The 19498-nt window shown below is 28.3% G+C and overlaps 2 protein-coding genes and 1 long non-coding RNA gene across 7 annotated transcripts in view; 2 read left to right on the top strand and 1 right to left on the bottom strand.

Moving 5' to 3' along the window:
• The window catches only part of LOC111026186 (adenylate cyclase type 5), a 125095-nt gene extending 123821 nt beyond the window's left edge, over positions 1-1274 (top strand). For both annotated transcript variants that reach the window (XM_022304213.1, XM_022304212.1), the window contains exon 25: positions 744-1274. In XM_022304213.1, coding sequence (XP_022159905.1) covers positions 744-872 — 129 coding nt within the window. In that variant the 3' untranslated portion in view covers positions 873-1274. The remainder of the gene's footprint in view (positions 1-743) is intronic.
• A 2334-nt stretch (positions 1275-3608) lies between these two features.
• LOC111043189 lies at positions 3609-4206 on the bottom strand. Of its 2 annotated transcripts, none has more exons than XR_002605544.1 (2): positions 4093-4206; positions 3609-4035 (listed from the first exon to the last, which is right to left on the bottom strand). It is a non-coding gene; the product is annotated as an uncharacterized LOC111043189 (long non-coding RNA). The 2 variants fall into 2 exon arrangements; XR_002605543.1 differs by having other exon boundaries at positions 3609-4032; positions 4093-4186.
• Positions 4207-4283: 77 nt separating this feature from the next.
• LOC111043188 lies at positions 4284-18111 on the top strand. 3 transcript variants are annotated; one of them, XM_022328087.1, is made up of 5 exons: positions 4284-4592; positions 7558-7772; positions 7837-7913; positions 9796-11475; positions 17097-18111. In XM_022328087.1, the coding sequence occupies exons 2-5, from the start codon at positions 7585-7587 to the stop codon at positions 17441-17443; spliced, it is 2292 nt and encodes a 763-aa protein (XP_022183779.1). In that variant the 5' UTR covers positions 4284-4592; positions 7558-7584; the 3' UTR covers positions 17444-18111. The 3 variants fall into 3 exon arrangements, with proteins under 3 accessions (XP_022183779.1, XP_022183781.1, XP_022183780.1); XM_022328089.1 differs by lacking the exon at positions 17097-18111 and adding an exon at positions 14219-14883; XM_022328088.1 differs by having other exon boundaries at positions 4285-4505.
• Positions 18112-19498: the final 1387 nt, after the last annotated feature.

The raw sequence follows: 19498 nt of genomic DNA, 5'->3' as shown, positions 1-19498 counted from the left end.
ACGACAGATTTTTCACAATGATTAGTGTTTGAATTAAATTAAGTTATATATAACAATATATAAATAAAGCAATAATAATATAAAATAAATGTAATTACTTATAATTACGAATAACAATATTTTAAGGGATAATACAATAAATTACATAAAATACATTATCTACGAATTTCATTAACAGTACACATTTACCCGGTGAGTTTAATTCATGATTAGCTCGTCTGCTCGTTTATTTTTATAATAATAAAATGGATGAATAATTTCTCTCTTCTTGTAGTTATGTGTATGGAGCTCATTTTAAATTATTTTGAACTGTAATTAAATTATTAGACTGGATTATTAAATTTGAGTGCCAAATAAAATATGTGTATTCCTTTTGGAATACAATTAATGGACGATTTGACCGTTCTAAAAGTCCCGATGTGAATTTTTCTTTGCAAGCATAGGTGAAAATCGAGTTTGAGATTTCAGGGGGCTGAAGTAATACTATAATAATATTGAATAAGCTTAGAATAAAATGAAACAACGTTTATTACTTAAATGCTTTATTTCTAAAATAACCTAACCTCTATGATTGTACGAAGTCAAATTTCACCCCATGGTTCTTTATAAAACAATATATTTTGGTAAAACTGTATTTTAAGTTATTTAATATCAAGGAAAATATAATTCATTACTAAACGCTCAACAATAACTCACACATATTTTTGCGATGCCTTTGATGATTACTCCTTGTAATTTTTCAGGTGACCGACGAGGTATACGAAATATTGAAGTTAAAAGGATACCCGTTGACTTGTCGCGGTGTCATCGAAGTGAAAGGCAAAGGAAACATGGTTACCTATTTTTTGGACAATTATGCTCAGCAAAATTAACTGATGTTGACATACGTATTGTTATTGTTGTTATTAAGAATCATATAATTATATATATTATTATTATTATTATCGTTGTAAATAAAAATTCGATGTATCGATGTGTTTATAATTAATATTTAGTTTGCTGTTTGTGTGTTTATTATTGAATTAATTCAGTACGCAGCTGCAAGATCCGCTGAATTATGTCACGACTCACCATTGGCGTCCAACATAATATTATTATTATGTAGGCACTAGCCGCTATGAAAAAGTTTCCGACTTCCTTGTAAATTGTTTCATTCATGAACTACTCTTATCAAACTTTTTTATTACCTTATTAACGAACTTTTGAATGACCATTGGAAGGGATTCGATATCCTATCGCTTAATGAGAATATTTGTCAAAAACTCAAATAAAGTGTTTCTGTATATTAAAAATACTTCCAAAATGATTTTATGTTTTATAATACACAATTATATTAATATATATTAATATATTATTATGTTTGATTGATACAACGGACATTTATACATTATTTTTATAAATTTTCGTGGTAAATCTTTGTTATAAATCCTAAAAATAAATTATTATAATCATATCACGTTTTTAAAAATGAAACTAGGTGCTCACAGCTCAATATTCAATTATTCAAAATGTTATTTCATAATTGCATGTAACGCACAGAATGTATTGGTAATTTATTAATAGGAAAGTCAGCTGGTATAATATCTACCACTTAATATATAATAAAATAATTTGAATAAAAAAAAATATACGTACTTAGCTGAACTTACTATGACTTGTTAAAATACGTTGATAAATATCGGCATTTGCCCATGACTGAAAATTAATATTATATATTTATATATTCATGTATTAGGCTAACTGTCTAAAACTTAACTAAATTATACATTAATACTGAATAATGTGCATATTATGGTGAGTTTCCTTTATATAATACATATACTATATACATAATAGTATAATACTATTTCTAAAGCTCAATAATAAACATATAAACTTACTCTTTAGTTTATATCGTTCATGTATTAGTATATGTACAATAGTGAACATATATTGACATATTGTGTAAATTAATATACGATTTGAAAATTATAATTTATGAATATTATAAATTGATTATTATATTATTTATTTAATTTTTTATATACAACGTTTCTTTCAAATGATGATTTAAATAATATGAGAATTGTTAAGAGAATATGATACGTTAGGCCACGGATTACTTAATTCAACTCTTCTTCCTTGCAACTCATTTCTTTATAACTTATAATTTATTAACATATACAACAAATAGCTCTAGAAAAAAATATTTATTTATTTATTTAAAAAAAATAGTACAAGTTAATGTTATAAATATAGGTACTTCAATCATGTGACTTATTAGAATTTGGAAAAAAATTCTAGACCACTCAAGATAAATTCACAGACCATTTGAGATGAGTTGGTGGACCACTAGTTGAACCACTCAGTTAAGATAATAGCTAAGATAATAGATCATCATAAATCATAATACTACTACTTCGTCGAGAAAAAACGGTTTGTCAATAATAATTGTGAATAAGACTAGTAAGTGCTGACCGCAATTATAATATATAGGTATTACAGAGTAATTCCGAAAAGGGTATTAACATTGTACCAACTCGAAAACTAACACTAGACAGTACCATTTCAACTCAGCGGTCGTTCCATAGACAAATTATCAAAAAATAACTAGGGAACTATTAATTTAGGTTCGCATCACTAAGATTGTGAAGATTTCAAATTTACGACTCAAGTCTAGAAAAATGCTGCAAAAAAATAAAAATATATATTATATGTATTTTAAATATAAGTATCTCCTTATCTTCACTCAATAGCTGCATATCTTATAGGAGGTAGGTTAATGAAATATGTACCTAATCAAGAGTAATAAAAAAATCTGTATTATATTTGTTTGATTAATAAAAAAAAAGGGAAAAGCTAGAGTGGTGCTGTTATTGTTTCTGACATTTACACAATACAAAGAAAATTGTCGGGGGCCAGGGGGGGGGGGATCGAAGGCTATCTCCCTACTGAAAAAAACACCGAACGAGTAAGCCTGACTTAGGGTATGAGTAGGCAGAACTCAAAAACGAATAACCGTAGATACTTCAGATACTTGAATATTTCTTAAAATGTATAATATATTATTAACATTTTTCATACATAATTCAATTTTCAAAATATTTAAACTTTATCAAAGTATATAAGCATAAGAAATTATCGAATTTTATAAGTCTTTCTTTTTAAATTCTTGTCGATGATTCATTGGTTGTCCGGTCAAAAAACTTGAAAATATAATAAAAAGTTCCTCATAAGTTTTTCACTAGTGTTATTAAAAAAAAAATTTAGAACAAAAACTTAGAATAATTGTTTATGAGCGATTGGAGTACACATTATTTTGGCATTGGGTAGGTATTAACCAATACATTTCACATAGAAAGTTTTTTTTATTTTCGTTATTCAAAAACGAATAACGGTAGATAGGTACTTGACATTCTTACCAAATATTAATATTAGATTTGTCTAACCTACCTTGTAACATTTAGAAAATATTTGATCTCTTCTTAAGCTATTAAATATTAACAGACATTTTCATTTTTTTTTTTTTGGTTCTTTTCTATAAAATATAAAAAAGAGTTTTGAAATTTAATACAAGGTTGCTCAAAAGGTGTTATACTAGCAGTTCAACATCTTTTAAACATACGCACTCACAATTTTCTTATAAGCATTTAATGTTTAAATATTGACAAAATGCATACAATTTGGCGAGGAGAGATGATGAATATTGACATTGATTATGTATTTACGTAGTGTGTTTTTTTAAAAAAATATTTTTCTGCGTCAGTGTTGACGAAAGGAATCGAAGTAAATGAAGTAATGCTTCGATTTTCAACTTCAGTATATTTTTTGTGCGTTTTAAACGTTTCAACATGGCGGTGCGCTTCGGTGGCGGTAAATATCTATCGTGTTCGGTTTCATTTTGCCGCCACCGCTACAGCTGCGCAGTGGGAGTGTGCGTCGACATTGCAGTGGTTTTCTCTCTCACTCGGCATCACTCTATCAGCTCGTCCCCATGTAGACGCATGATCACTTCAACACTGTGAGGAAGCCGGCGGTGTGCCGGTGTACAGCCTGCTTAGATCATAATGGCGCGGTCATAATATATATTATATACACTGTTGTTGTATATACCTTTGGCGTATGGGTGTGGTAAGCACTGTTAAGATTATTAAGTATATACCGGTAATCGAGCACGTCGATTGGCTGAACACGGCGTCGGCGTCAGTTACGTTGTCAGCACTGTGCGTTTCCACTATCATGCGCAGAAATTTGTTTTTTCTCCCTCGACGCCCGCTGTGGCGCGGCTGTCGCAGGTTGTCGTCCTTACTCCTACTACAGCCATGTTGTTGTTGCGATCACGTTTTGCCGCCCGCAAATACTTATGAGTAGACGACGCTAACGAGTAATGGTATTATAATTCATTTGATATCGCATCCTCACGGCTCACTCGTCATTCGATTGCGGTGATTTGTTTAACACGATCGACGACCGGCATCGTACTGCAAGACGAGCGGAACTTTTCCACTGAACCATAAGACGAACGGGTAAGCGATAACGCTTTCGGCCGTACTCCTAACTGCACATTCAGAACTCTGTTTATACCCGGTTCATTGAATCGACACACGCCCTTGGTAAGTATTGCGACAAGGTCGCCGAGTGTCTACTGTCTACCTATCGTAGACTGACGACTTATTTGGTTGGTATGTAGACACTCGCGCTCTTTAACTGTTTTTGTCTTTCGCCGACAGATGTCGACAATTAGTGAATGTAGAAGGGCAGTGTACCCAAACAGTGCCCTCGAATGATACGATTTTAATACAGACCTCTTAGTTCGTATCGTGCACTGATTGTTGGCCGATGAGGACACTGGTTCTCATTAACCAACGTGTGTCGTAACACTGACTTTAGTATTTTGGATAGGTACCACAACTAAAATGGGTTTTAATTTATTTGAAACTCAATTAACAGTTGGAAGTACATTTAAAGTAGGTGCCTAGAGTAATTCTAGAATAATCTTTGTATCAAAACATTTATAATAAGTGAATAGGTACATTTGTAACGACGACATCTACCTATACTAAATTAAAAGTAGAATAGGTACTACCAAACAAAAATAAAAAATGTATAGGTAGATACCTCTACTTTGGTCCCAACTAGTGCCTTGGACACATTTTAGCAGGCAGCCACCATACACCCAGTATATTTATGCAATACTACCTGTTGAAACAATAGCATGAAAGAATACTACATCCAATGACCGATTTGTTATAATAATATGAAATTATACCTTATGATCATTGTGTCTTTTTCTTAATATCTGAAGTTCTAATTTTGTATTCCTTTTCACCTAACCTTTTACAAAAATTTTGTTTTTGTTCTATTATAAATGGCCCCTAGCGTTGTGCTAGAATACTGATATAAAATGTCTCATGCTATGAAGACTGAATAAGCTTTTTATATATCATTTTAATGGGTACCTTCTATTCAAACATAATTTATCTAATTTATGTGTGATTTAATATGTTTGTATAGAAATATGTATATTGTATTACCTAGTTCAATACATTTAGTTATATTAATTTTATCTGCATAATCCATAACTATATCCTGCACCCATGCACTGTACTGGCAAAAAGGGGAGGGGAAAATAGGGTTCCTAGTTTAGTGATGGGAACTATTCGATAGCAGGTCACTATTAAAATTGTTCAAATAGAACCTACATATTTGCTAGTTTTCATTCCAATAGCTTATGAAATAGTTATTATTTATTCAAATTTCGAATAATTAAAAAACATCTTGTTAATTTTTTTATCATATTATACTTGATACTTAAAAATGTAATACACTAATTTATTTGTCAATAGAAAAAATTGCATTGGATTTAAATTTTTTAGTTTTTTAAATATCTTTATCATAATACTATATACAAAAGAATCCCCTTTTTTGTATGTAACTCAAAATGTACCCAGCAGATTTTAGTACAGTTTTCACTAATCAATAGGTCTAGATTCAGGGAAGGTTTTAATATACAATTTATTCGTATAACTTGATTAATAAAATAAAAATATTATTTGTGCCATACATCCGTGTATACTTCTCGTGCACAAATTTCTCTTGTGCAGTGGCACTTTAATAAGATTTCAAAGACGGTGTTTCGAGTTCGAACCAACTAACTTTCTTTTTTCAAGAAAGGGCAATATTGTCACCAACTAACGATCAAGTCAATAAAATAAATGACATGATACTGTTAAAATTCAATGCAACAACAAAAGTGCACTATTCTGTTGACACTGTTTTAGATACAGAGCAGTCGATACATTATCCAACTGAATTTTTAAATTCTGTATCTCCTTCGGGGACTCCACCACACAAATTAATTCTAAAGGTAGGTTCTCCTATAATTTTTCTTGGTAACTTAAGTCCACCAAAATTATGCAACGGTACAACATTACAAATAAAGTCTTTAAAAAACTGTCTGCTTGAGTGTATAATCCTTACTGGCTGTAGAGTGGGGAAAATGGTCTTAGTTCCTAGAATATCTATGATACCAACCAATTCCAGTTCAAACCTTTGCAATTTCCCGTGAAATTAAGCTTTGATATGACTATTAATAAGGCACAAGGTCAAAAATTAAATGTTGCAGGGGTAGACTTAACCGTCCAGTGTTTTTCCCATGGTCACTAGTACGTAGCTCTGTCACGTGTCACACGCAAACAAAATCTATTTGACACTTAACGTGGTGTATTCAGAAATATTTAATGCTTAAGACAAATTGATATAATTGCCAAAAAAAAATAAAAATCATACATCATAATGAAACAAATATATTCCACACTTATGTATAAAATTATACTAAAAAAAATAATCAAATTAAATATCTGATATACCTAATTCATATCAAACTTTTCACATAGGTATTCCTAAACATATATAAATGTACTGAAATCTAGCAATAGCGAAGCATTGCTGGGTCAGCTGGTGATTATATGATTAATAATTATCGATTTATATAATACCCATGTAATTATTATATGGCTATTCATTATTTAAAAAAATGTTTTTGTTGATCTGAATTATTAAACTCTTAAACTTTGGAATACTTGTGTTTGTGCAGGGACAAGCATTAACCGCTAAAAAGTAAAACCGCAGGTGGTCCAGTAATAACTTATGAATTGCAATTTGTAATAGTACAAGATAAACTAAAGAAACAATAATTTAAAAATAAGAATTTGATTAGAATTCTACTCTTAACAGTTACCTAACAAAGTTGATAGGTGGTCAAAAATAGTAGGTCCCCCAAAGTATTAACCCCTGACCCAGGTTTTTCTCTCTACGTCCCTGCCTATATCCAACCATTTTCACACAAATTATAATTTATGACTAAACACAAATGTGATGGGCAACGGTAACAAAATTGTACATTGTCTAAATATTGACTAATTACACGCACTAGAAGGGCCCTTAGATTGGCCCCTTTTTTTATTTAAGTTTTTCTATTATTTTATAATTTTGAATTTGTTTAACTTTGTGATAAGTGCAACACTAAATATTACTTTATTAGTTATATTAATTATTTCTAATTTATACTTTTTATAGGTGATTATTAAACACAACATTGCAAAAATGAGTGAACCGACGCCTGAAAATAACCCTGCTCACGCATTGGGTGCTGGAGTTTGGGTAAAAGTGGTCAATCGTATTTGGTGGCCTGGTATAGTTGTAGATCCTATTACGGTTCCAGAAGATTTATTTGAATATGTACAAGAAGTTAAGCCTGTTGCTGTTGTTAAATTTGAACAAGAAAACAAATAGTAAGTTAACATTTTACAATAAATTTTCTATTTTCATGGCACTAATTTTTAATTCTCTTAATAGTCAAGTTGTCCGCTCAAGTGATCCAATATTCCTATACACATGTGATCGCAAAATGGAATTTGTAGAAAAGGGTTATTGTAAGTATTCATTTTTGAATTATTATATCATGTACCTACCAGGGTTAAAATGTTACATGTACATTATGTATACAATTGTAGGTACAACTAAAACATGTGTACATTTTTATTCTTTGAAATGTATAATAATTATTAACCGTTCATTGGGTGCTATATTGATTTTAATTTTGAACTAAAATCTATAAGTCCACTTTGTTTATAACTTTTTCTTGTAATATGTACCTTGAATATATTTATTGCCCTTTTTTTAAATTATCCTTTTAACTTTTAAGTAAAGTAACTCTTTACATACATTTAAGCTCAACAAGAAATTACTAAAAAAAAAAATTTAATTAAATCTTTCATAGCAAAAACAATACCTTCACAGCTAAGCATTAAATCTAAAACATTACTTTAATCAAAAAATGTCTTCAACAAATTGCATCTATACTCTGTCCAGTGAGAGAAAGCGCCAGATTTGCGCATCCATCTGTGTCACCACGCTCCTATAACCGGTTCACCTATGGTAGGGTGAGGTGTGCGGGAACTAGATTTGGTCGGTGTGCGGCTTGTTCTCTCGCTGAATAGAGTATATCTTAGTGAATTTAAATTTAAAATAAAAAATATTACTTATTTGTTATTATTTTTTATAAATAATACTGTACATTTTCCTAAAAATAAATAAACTAATAAATTGATATGTTATGATTAAATATCTGTGGTTATCACTTATCAATACTAGGTACTATATCAGCTCAGTGGCGTAATTAAGAATTTGTCTTAGGGGGGATAAACATTTTTCACACACAAAAATACTTAGATTTTCAAGTACAGTGGTGAATGGTATCTGAGAATCCTGAGTCCTATTTCATCAAAAATCCTTTAACTAATATTTAGGTACACAAAATGTGTTAATAAATGTCGCTTTAAAATTCTACATAATTTAGTACCTCTACACATTATAATAAATTCTTCAAAATGTAAATATTGAATGTATTAAAATTAAATAATAATTATTAAAATATTAAATTTATTTTGTTTGTAATATAGGTAATATAATGTGCATAGCAATTTCCTGTAAAATTGATAATTATTAGATACCTTGTACCAATAGTCTATAATTATAATTATTAAAATATTTAAATAGTTAGGTAATTCGTTACATATAATTAAATGGGCTAAATGTTCTATATATTTTATAAATCTAATTGTATCAATCTTACCTCAGTATTATCTATATTTTTGTCTTCATTGGTTTTTGTTTTTTGCAAAAAAGATTGAATTGTATTTTTTCTTTTTTTATCCATAATTTTATAAAAATTTCAGTAGTTATACAAAAATAAATAATTTTAAATTTAATAAAAATATAATTAAACCATTAATAACGTAATAACCGTATAGCACTGCGTGTACTATTGTACAAATAATAATTTATATTACATCAACGGTCATAACCTCAACAATAATAAATAAATAAAAATGATGAATTTAGCTGCAGTCGCCAGTCGTTGTTTCTTATTATCAGTATTTCCGTGTGCATACCTATTTATAGATTTCTTTATTTTAATTCTATTTACTAAATTTTGTTGTGATCTTAGTATGACAAAACACATAATCCCACAAGTCACAAATTAATTAATAGATATACATATTATATAGGCCTTGGGGGGGGGGTCTATCCCCCTCTTAATTACGCCCCTGTATCAGCTGATAACTACTGGTCAATGCAACAATAATAATAAAAATATAAATACCATTATACAGCTTATAACCAAGTAGTTATATAATATATGCATAGTTAATACATGTTTTATACTTCACTGTATTATACGTTCCAACCCTGGTGGCTCTTACTTATCTATCGTTAACAATATAAATTATTTTTTCTATTTATATTTTATAGCATTGTATAAAAATCAGAAGAAAGGTTTACCCGTCATAGGTCAATATGACATGGACAACTTTAAGAAAGATGTAGTATTATTGGAGCGTCTTACTGGAGGTAATACGTCTATTTTTCAAAATATAGATCAAAAACAAGAAGAGGTGAAGGCCGCCAAACAAGGTTTTACTCCAACTAATACAAAAAAATCCAAAAAGAAAGAAGCCAGTAGAAAATCTTTATCAGTGCCTAAAACTCCAAAAACCGCCCCCAAAACCACTCCCCAAACCACCCCCAAATCCACTCCCAAAACCCAACCAATTCTTGTTTCCGTACCGAAAACAGCAGCTCAACCAAGAGCAGCACCAAGACCAAGAATATCACCACAATCAAAAGTTGTTAAGACATTTTTACAAACGCCATCAACTGCTTATAGTTGTCATTCACGAGTTGGCTGTAACTTCACAACTAATCGCTATACTAATCTGAAACGGCATATGGCATTGCATAAAGATGATACTGATATTACTGAAGATACTGATGTGGTTTCAGTCAAGAAACCATCAACTCGCTCCACTTCAAATAAGCGAAAGAATTTAAGGACTAGATCATCAGAGATTAAAAAACAAAAATTACAAGAGGAATTATTGAAAGATTGGGAAAACGATGGGGAGGATGAAGAAGTTGATCTAAGTAAAGAACAATCAACGAGTAAAGATCAAATGTCTAGTGATGTCGTACAATTGCCTAGTAATGTTGTGCATTCAACTGAGGAAGTTGTACCAACAAATGAAGTACAGTCTTCAATTAATGTTGTACAATTGTCAAATGAAGAAGTTGTACAAACCACGAGTAATGTTTTATCAAGCAAAAATGATGTTGTACCAACCATAAGTAATGATATACCCACAGGTGAAGTTCAAGAAACTATTACTAGTTCTAATAAAGTGTTTGATTTTAATGAAAATGACAACAATATTCCTGTTGTAGAACTAAGACAAAGCAAATCTGATTGTAGTCCTACTGTAGATGGTGATATACTTGATACATTTGAATCTCGGGTAACTTCAGATTTTATAAATAATACAATTTTTGAAGCATCGCCAAAGGAGACACCTTTGGTTGAAAAAACTACAGAAGATTCTTTCAATAAACCTCATGATATCCATTCTAATGAGTTTGATGATCAAACAAGAAGTACTGAACTATTATTAGATACAACGGTAAATGTATTAGATCAAATAAATAATTTTAAAAATTCATTGAGTGGTATTTCGAGTAGTATAAATGAACCTGATGCTAATATATTGACTGGAGATAACAATGTTGTTATTGATGTATCTGAGTCATGTGGTGATGAATATCTTGAAAAGCCTACTAGTCTAAATAAAGCTATTCACACAGAGACTAATGGCATTGGTATTCCATTGGTTGAAAATGTATCGATTGAAACAGAAGACTATGCAATTGTTGGGGAGAATACTAATGATAAAGAAATAGTTTCAAATGATGTAGAAGTCAATCAATCAAATGGCACCACAATCGATAAAGATATGCATATCGAGAACTCATGTTCTATAGATAGTATTTCCAATAAAATTAATTGTGAAGAAAAAATCTCAAAAAAAAAAGTTAATTTGCCAAACACACAATGGACAGACAAAGATTGGAAATCATTCCCAGAATCGGGCTTGGCAGAAGGTAATAACTAAATCTATGCTTATATATTATATATATTGACAATTAAATTGATAAATTAGGTTATTGGTCAAATAATATTGCTCATCAAAAAAAAAAGAATAATAATATATTCATCAATAGCTTATTGTAGGTTATACAACTAAATATAACTATATAACTAAATTTTTACTATAATAGATAGTACAAACATATATTGATTTAAACATTATACAATGACTTTGGATATACTTTGTTATTTTCGCCTTTTCACGCGATAATAGTCATGGTACTTTATCTATCATTATATATAGTTTTAAATATTGTGTTTAATCTAGAGTACTAGTAGGTAAATTTTTAATTATATAAAAGGTATATATAGGTTATATATATTATATATAAAGGTTATATGGGTTAAATAGCTTTTTTTAATGTATTACTGCTGTTTGGTAGTAAATTGTATCTGCTGTATGTTTGACGATAATATTATATCCATTATTTTGCATCAGTAAGTTTTAATTTTTAATGAAACGTAGTTGTACATTTTTATATGGTAAAGCCTACAATTATTTTAATTATTACTTTTTATTTATTACTTCAGTTATTAATGGCAAACAGGCCAATTAAAAACAGTTTTTGACAATAATATTGTAAAATATTAATTTTTTCATTAAACTTTATTGAATTATAAATAATTTATAATACCTGTAAATTGTAATTCAACTCTAAAAAAATTAATTGTGATGCGTAGTACATCCTGTTTTTATTGGCCCACCTTTATTTGTATTTAATGATGGAATGAATTTGAGTCTACGATACTTAGATTTTGAATATTGGAATGTACAAATTATCATCAACTCTTTTAAATAAAACACTTTGCTTAATTAAAATGTTTTAATAAGACATGATACCCTCATGTGTTGTCTCCGTCTTGCAAGTGCATAGTACAGTAAATTGTACTCTTAGCAGATCACTTTTAGCACCTTTGGTTTAAAAATTTGAGTGAATTAACCCTATTATAAAATTTAAAGGTAGGATCTAGGACCCTAAGTAGGCCTTTTTAAATATTATTTTTAAGAAGTTATGACCTTTTTTAAAACTTAACAATTTAAAATGATCATAACTTAAAAATAATAATATATTAATATCAAAAAAAGGCTAATGAGCCCTAAATAATAATACTATCTTTAAATTGTATTAGAGGTCAATTCACTTTAATTTTTAAACTAACGGAGCTAAACGTGGTTTGAGCAAAAAATTTGGTATGTTACGGATTTGTAAGAAAGGAGACAACACATGCGGTATCACGTCTTCTTAAGATAATATACTCACTTAGTTAGCATTTTATGCGATTTTAATAACAGCGTTATAATAAATAAGTATTTTTAAAATTGTAAATAATATATTAGAAAAATTAAAATTGTTTATGCGTGGGTATTGAATTTGAATTTGAATTTTAAAACATTTAGAGGAATAACAGTATTTCAATTTATAGAATTATGTTTAATTACCTAATGCTAGGTTGCATTGACAATGTATTGAATCAATAGTGACTTAGTGATCCTAGTGGAAACATGATTTCTACCCATTGTTGGTCCATTCAATTTTATTGAACCATTAAATTAACTAATTTTTCATGCAAGTTGGCATTAGTCATGTTTTAGTTTATCTGAAATATTTATATTTTACCATTTACACTTAATTTAGAAGTACAGAATGACACATTTAATCTTCAAATATCTTTATTGGATTTAGTTTGTATATTGTTTAATTGGCGATTCGAGGTTAAATGTGTGTCAGGGTGTTATTTTTTTTGACTTTTCGTAGGCTACCCACTGTAGAATACCATATGTATTTATGTGCAATATATATACATATTTATAATTATTACATGGAATGATGTGTGATATGTTATTATAAATATTTATTTTATTGCATTTAAATTCATTGCATAATATTGTTATACTATACGTAATACCTCGGTAGGTATGTAAAATTCTTACTTTTATTTCACAGTACGCAAATGTAATAATAATATTACCTAGCATTTTTTGATTTGTTTTCTTACTTCCCAAGACAATTCTGAAAACTGATGAGGATTATCCTTTATTCCAACTAATAAACTCCTAGTCTTATAAAATAGTAATAGGTACTTGTTTGTGTGTTCACAACTTCCCAAATCTGTGGAAATAACACAGGGCATTGATATCAATGTCCTAATATCGCATAATTTGTTATCACTGTTGACTTGGAAATTATATTTAATAGCAATGGTGGTACAAACAAGATAATATGACATCTTTGATATTAAATTCATTATGAATAGATATTTTTCCAATATTGTATTGATCTAAAATTTGGTTTTTATCATTGTAGTGCATATTTAATATTTAAGAAAAAAACTGTTCGTTTGTTGTACATTTTTATCTCAAATTTTTACACTGAAAATATTGGAATTTTGTTAATCTTATTAAACACGAGTGAAACTTGGATGCATTTCACTGTGTTTTTTAATTAATTTGTTTGCTATATTTTTGTTTTATACATAAATTAATAAAGTCAATTTTAAAACTAATGGCAATTATATTTTTCTAATAACTTCCCTAATATTTTTAATAGTATGTTCAAATTTTGTATATTTGCTTCAGTGCTCAATTTATTTCAATTTTATCTAGTTTTAACTAATAAATTCAAAATTTTTATTACTATTTCGTTTATATTTTACACTTTTTTTTATTATTAAACCAATTTTTTTTATAACACATAGCATCATATTCTGCTGAAATCGAGCTGCCCACTAGCCACAAGTGTACACTGCCCAAGTTTTTGAAGTGATCTCCACAAACAATAGAACAGAACATGTGTTCAGGTGGTGGTTTGGTTGGCAGAATGCCGTCAAGTAATACAAATACAAATACTGGGGGACTCCAGAAATTGTTCACTGCCAGATTTATCAAGTTTTCGTGTTTGTTAGATTTTACAACTTCAACTCTGTGTGTACCATTTATAAAATCTAAATAAGGGGAATAAAGTAATATATAAGTTGCACTTGATTGAAAAAATGAGTAGCTACACATTAATTTCTTCTTTGTCTATCACTGCCAAACACCATTGTGTTATATTAATTTAATTTTGGTACTTGTTTTTTATGCCACATAACAAATAATATTGTGTTATGTGAGCTATTTCTAAAATGATTACTAATAATATCACTAATTATAAATTATTTTTATATGAACAATTTTTTTCCTTCCTTACATTTAAACTAATACAATTGCCTATTGTAATTTTAGATTTATTATTTACACTAGAAAGACTGATAGTTGATTTTGATTTTTTTAAATTAAAAAAATATATATACTACAATTTTTATTAGTAGCTATAGTTGCTACATTTACCAAAATTATTCCGTATGTGGCATACAAGACAAAGTACCTTAGGTGTATGTTTTTTTAGTAAACATTTTTTTTGTGTTGTTGACTGTTATCTATCATTTTTTTTTTCATTAAAAGAACAAAATATTTTAACTCTATTGTTAAACAATAATTTGTTGTCACCTTACAAATTAATTTTAATTAACATAATATTATATTTAGGACCATTGTGGAAATAAATTATATATTTTTATAATATAAATGATAACTGTATAGACTATACAGTTCAGTTATTAAAATAACATAGCTTAATTTTAATTTTTAATTTTAAATCCAGTAAATATTTAATTATTAAGCCAGTGAAATATATATGTAGCACATAATATAATATTTAGTATTGATTTATAGCCACAGATATTGTATGTCAATCAGTTTATATTTTATTGGTAAAAATATAAATACTTAAGCAATTTTTAAATGTTGCATATTAGTACAGCAAAATATGAATTGGTATGATAAACTAAACAATTGTAACATAATATAGTAAAGTAAAGTACATTTCTAAAATAATCTATTAAAAATCTGAAGTAAAATGTTACCATTTAATGAATATTTTTGTGTTACAAATGTAGAATGTACCAATGATTAATTTAGTTTTAATAATTTAGTCAATTTACAAATTACAGATAGTGTTTATCATACAGTTAATGAACTAAAATATATTAAACGTTATGTTTATTTGATACTTATAGTTAATGTGTAATTTTGTACAGTGAGACCACTATAATAACATTTTTTAGAGGGATTGGCAATTTAAGAATGGAACAGTATTTTATTCTATGCCCTTGTGTAATATGAAACATTTTGTTGCAATATGAATTATTTTAAATTTGTACACTTTATATTTTATTATTAGGTATTGATATCTAAATTTGTTTTTGATATTATTTTAATAATTATATGGTATTTAATTCTTAAGAAATTACATTTATATTATATTAACTATAGAAAATGGAGCCAAAAGAAAATTTAAAAATATTGATTATGATAAAATCATTGTAAACATTTTATGCTCTATATAAGTTAAGAAATTATATTTTCTTAAGCTTTATTTAAAGTGTTTTAAATTTATATTTATTTTATTAAAATAAAATTTTTTTTTTTCAAAAATGAAGGAAATAAAAATAATTTTAAATGTTTTATGTATCTAATTACCATATAATAAGTAGGTATGATAAAATATTTACAAATAGCTTTAAATTTATCAAACAAATCATGTTTATTTTATAACTACAACAACATGTTCAATTATTATTATTTGTTTCGTGCAAAAAGACAATTATATTTACAATGATCAAGTCAATTAACTTTTAACATTGTAAAATTGTACTGTTATTTTTTGGACATTATTCTAATCATTAAAAAAATATTTTACATCTGTTCAATACCTACGCTTCACAATAGTATAAAAGACTTTTTCTGAAGACTAATTTGTACATATATGTTAATACTACATTATTGAAAAAATATCGCATTATATATTTATTTTCATAAACCTACAACTAATCTTTTTTTTATATTCAATTGTTGTGGACCTATACATGATCTATTCACATTAAGAATAAAAAAAAATAAAATAAAAAATTGTAAAATAAATGTATTACTTAATGTGTGTAGGTAAAAGAGGTATTAATGCGAATGCAACCAAACACCACCTGCTATATTAAATGCCTCCCGATCAGGCTATTTCGGTGGTTTCTATAATGCCATTAGGCTTTTCGCACAGCCTTCTTCCTTCACTCGCCAGGTATACCATGACATATATTAGGTATTCTGTGTGTAGTATCCATGGTCATTATTAGGTTTATACTCCAATGAATCGTACTAAACAGGTGTTTGGAGGTCCTCGAGATGGTTGCACCGATATTGTTTAGCTATACACGGAACTAGCACTATACCTACGCTCTTCATATTACGTATCAACGAAAAAGTTGAATCATCGAGAAATATTTATTTATAAAATGATTAATCACAATGATGATGTATTTTGATAAGCATATTAAACATGTGGCGTTTAGAATTTTAATTATTGAATTCAGATGTTATAAGATTAAAAATAAGTTAGGCAATACTGGAAATAATCTAAACAAATTGATTGGGACGGATTAAACGCTTTTGTACCAAGTACGCGTTACATATATTATGTATAATACGCTTGTTTTGGCCTTATTTGGTGTTTTTCATTTTTTTTTTCGTTTTTTTTTTCCGCAGCCACACGTCGGTTGGAAAAAGAACTGATGACGACTTATACGCCCCAATGCAATGAGTGCCACACAAACGAAGTGATATCCTTAGGAGATTGGGTATTTACATACCCAGAAACTTCTTCCAAGCCTGAAATTACTTCCAAGGCTCAAATTACTTCAAAGCCGCAAATTCAAGAGACGGCGCAGAAAAATTTTATTGCATGCCCTTCCGTGGAAATAGTTGTACCCCTCAGTTATGGACCATATCCGACAATAGAAGAATTGAATGCTAACCCCCTTACGGAGGATTTGAAGACAAAAATGTTTGAACAAATATTATTACAATTGAGGATTGATGAAAAATTTAAATAACATTCTTTCCTCAGTAGTGATTTTCTGGTGGCATGTAAAAACTGTTAATGTTCAAAAGGAATTTAGCCGCTACACCGGCTTTACCCAAATAAGTACACACGTAGTCAGTAATGTGTTAAACTATACAGTAATTGTATAACGCAGCTACTTTGTCCTCTCCTCTCTGCTTCTGTGTGTATAATATATTATAGAACCTATGTTCTAGCGACGAGTATCGTTCACCTCTTCCCACGGAACAACGTCTAGTTTACGTACCTTGTGTATAGTTGATGATCGATCTTTTTTTTATGATTCTTGACATGCCTATCACGATTTTATATTCTATAATAATATTATTGTGTGATCTTCAAATTTGAGATTATTATTTTTCGGCGATTTCACGAGCGTTTTATCTCGACGTTTCCCATTTTGTTTATTTTTTTTTTACTTTAACTTTAATTAATCGTTTTTGTTTCTTACGATTTCCATAATTTATTAAATAATTGCGCAAGGAATTATTATATCATAATATTTAATTTATTTTCATGTTACAATGTCACTGGAAAGGCGTATCAATTGTACTCTTAGGTGACTCGCGTAAAAGCTTTCAAATATTTATTAACACTTGTTAATTTTTAATTTTTTAAAGTTTCTACGTTACGCCGTGTATAGGTATAATATTGATACATTTGATACATAATAAAAAAAAAATATATATATATATTATAAGTACAAACTATAAACATAAAATAAATTTAGTTTGAACGTTTTTCTATTAATATTTACTTTGTTTTTACTATTATTATGTATACAACTATGATTATACTTAGATATTCTGTATAATATTTTTTATAGATTTGTAAGCGATTCATTGAAATTGGGTTATCTCATTCGAGTAACGCTCTATAGTGTTTGTAATTAATTAAAGTAGTGTTTGTACCTGGAACTTTCTTACATATGAATACTTATAGTTTCTATATAATGTATAGTTTTATTGGTTCCGTTTTCATATATTATTTTTTAATATATGCAATATTTAAAAAAAAAATTAATTTGATGAAAGTTAATACTTTTGTTTTATTTCAATTGTAAGGGGTAGATTTATAAATAAAAATGAATAAAACATATGTTTCTAAGATTAAACATTATATAACCATACACACTGTTGTTGCTTGTCTATGTTATTATAAATAATATTTACCAAATATATCAAAATACTTGAATTGTCAGTGTTTGCATTATTTTGCATTGGTAAGGTACGTTTTATATTAATATTATTCCTGCATTGCACATTATCTACATCTAGTTATGGGTCCATGGTCCATCGCAGTTCTGCATTAAGACATTTGTCAAAGAAGTGGTCCAGAAAATTTTTCTTATTAAGTATCTGTTGAGACTTGGGCAGCTACTGCCTTTCGAATATTGTCTCCTAAAAATTGCCTCCTGACGTACTCATTAATGAAAATAATCTAGTACCTATATTTACTAGTTGTTTCTCAATTGGAAGGTAATAAATAATAAAAAAGTAAAAGTAGTTCCTAAACGATCCACAATGTTTATATAGTAGTTATAAATTATAATATAAATATATATTGAATATCGCTATATTGGTAACGTGTCATTATAGGTACATTTATACTAATATTTTAATAATATAATTCAATAGAAAAAACATATTTTGGTAATATATTTTTTATTTTTATTATATTACCAAAATATGTTTTTATAAGTTAATAAAAATTTTTATTTACAATAAAGATGGGTCATGGAATATTGGAAACTCGGGACCTTGGGAAACAACTAGCATGCATTGTGAAAGTCCCAAAATTTTGGAAAATAATTAAAAACTGTTGACGCTTAAAAGTACAATTAAAAATGTAAATGTAAAAATAAACCGTTATTTAAAATTAAACCATATCTATATGACCTACTAAGTATGGACTGAAAAATAAAGCCGAATGTTGAATTCTGATTGAATCGTCATTTTCAGCATAGAAAAATACACCCACTAGTTAGAAAAAAAATGTAGGCTCAATAACCGCATCAAAATATAAAATATAAATTTATTGTGCAGAT

The sequence above is a fragment of the Myzus persicae genome, unplaced genomic scaffold (genome assembly GCF_001856785.1).
Source record: "Myzus persicae strain clone G006 unplaced genomic scaffold, MPER_G0061.0, whole genome shotgun sequence".
Taxonomy (NCBI): domain Eukaryota; kingdom Metazoa; phylum Arthropoda; class Insecta; order Hemiptera; family Aphididae; genus Myzus; species Myzus persicae.
Note: the sequence above shows the minus strand (reverse complement) of the source record. Positions and strands in the feature narration are given on the sequence as shown.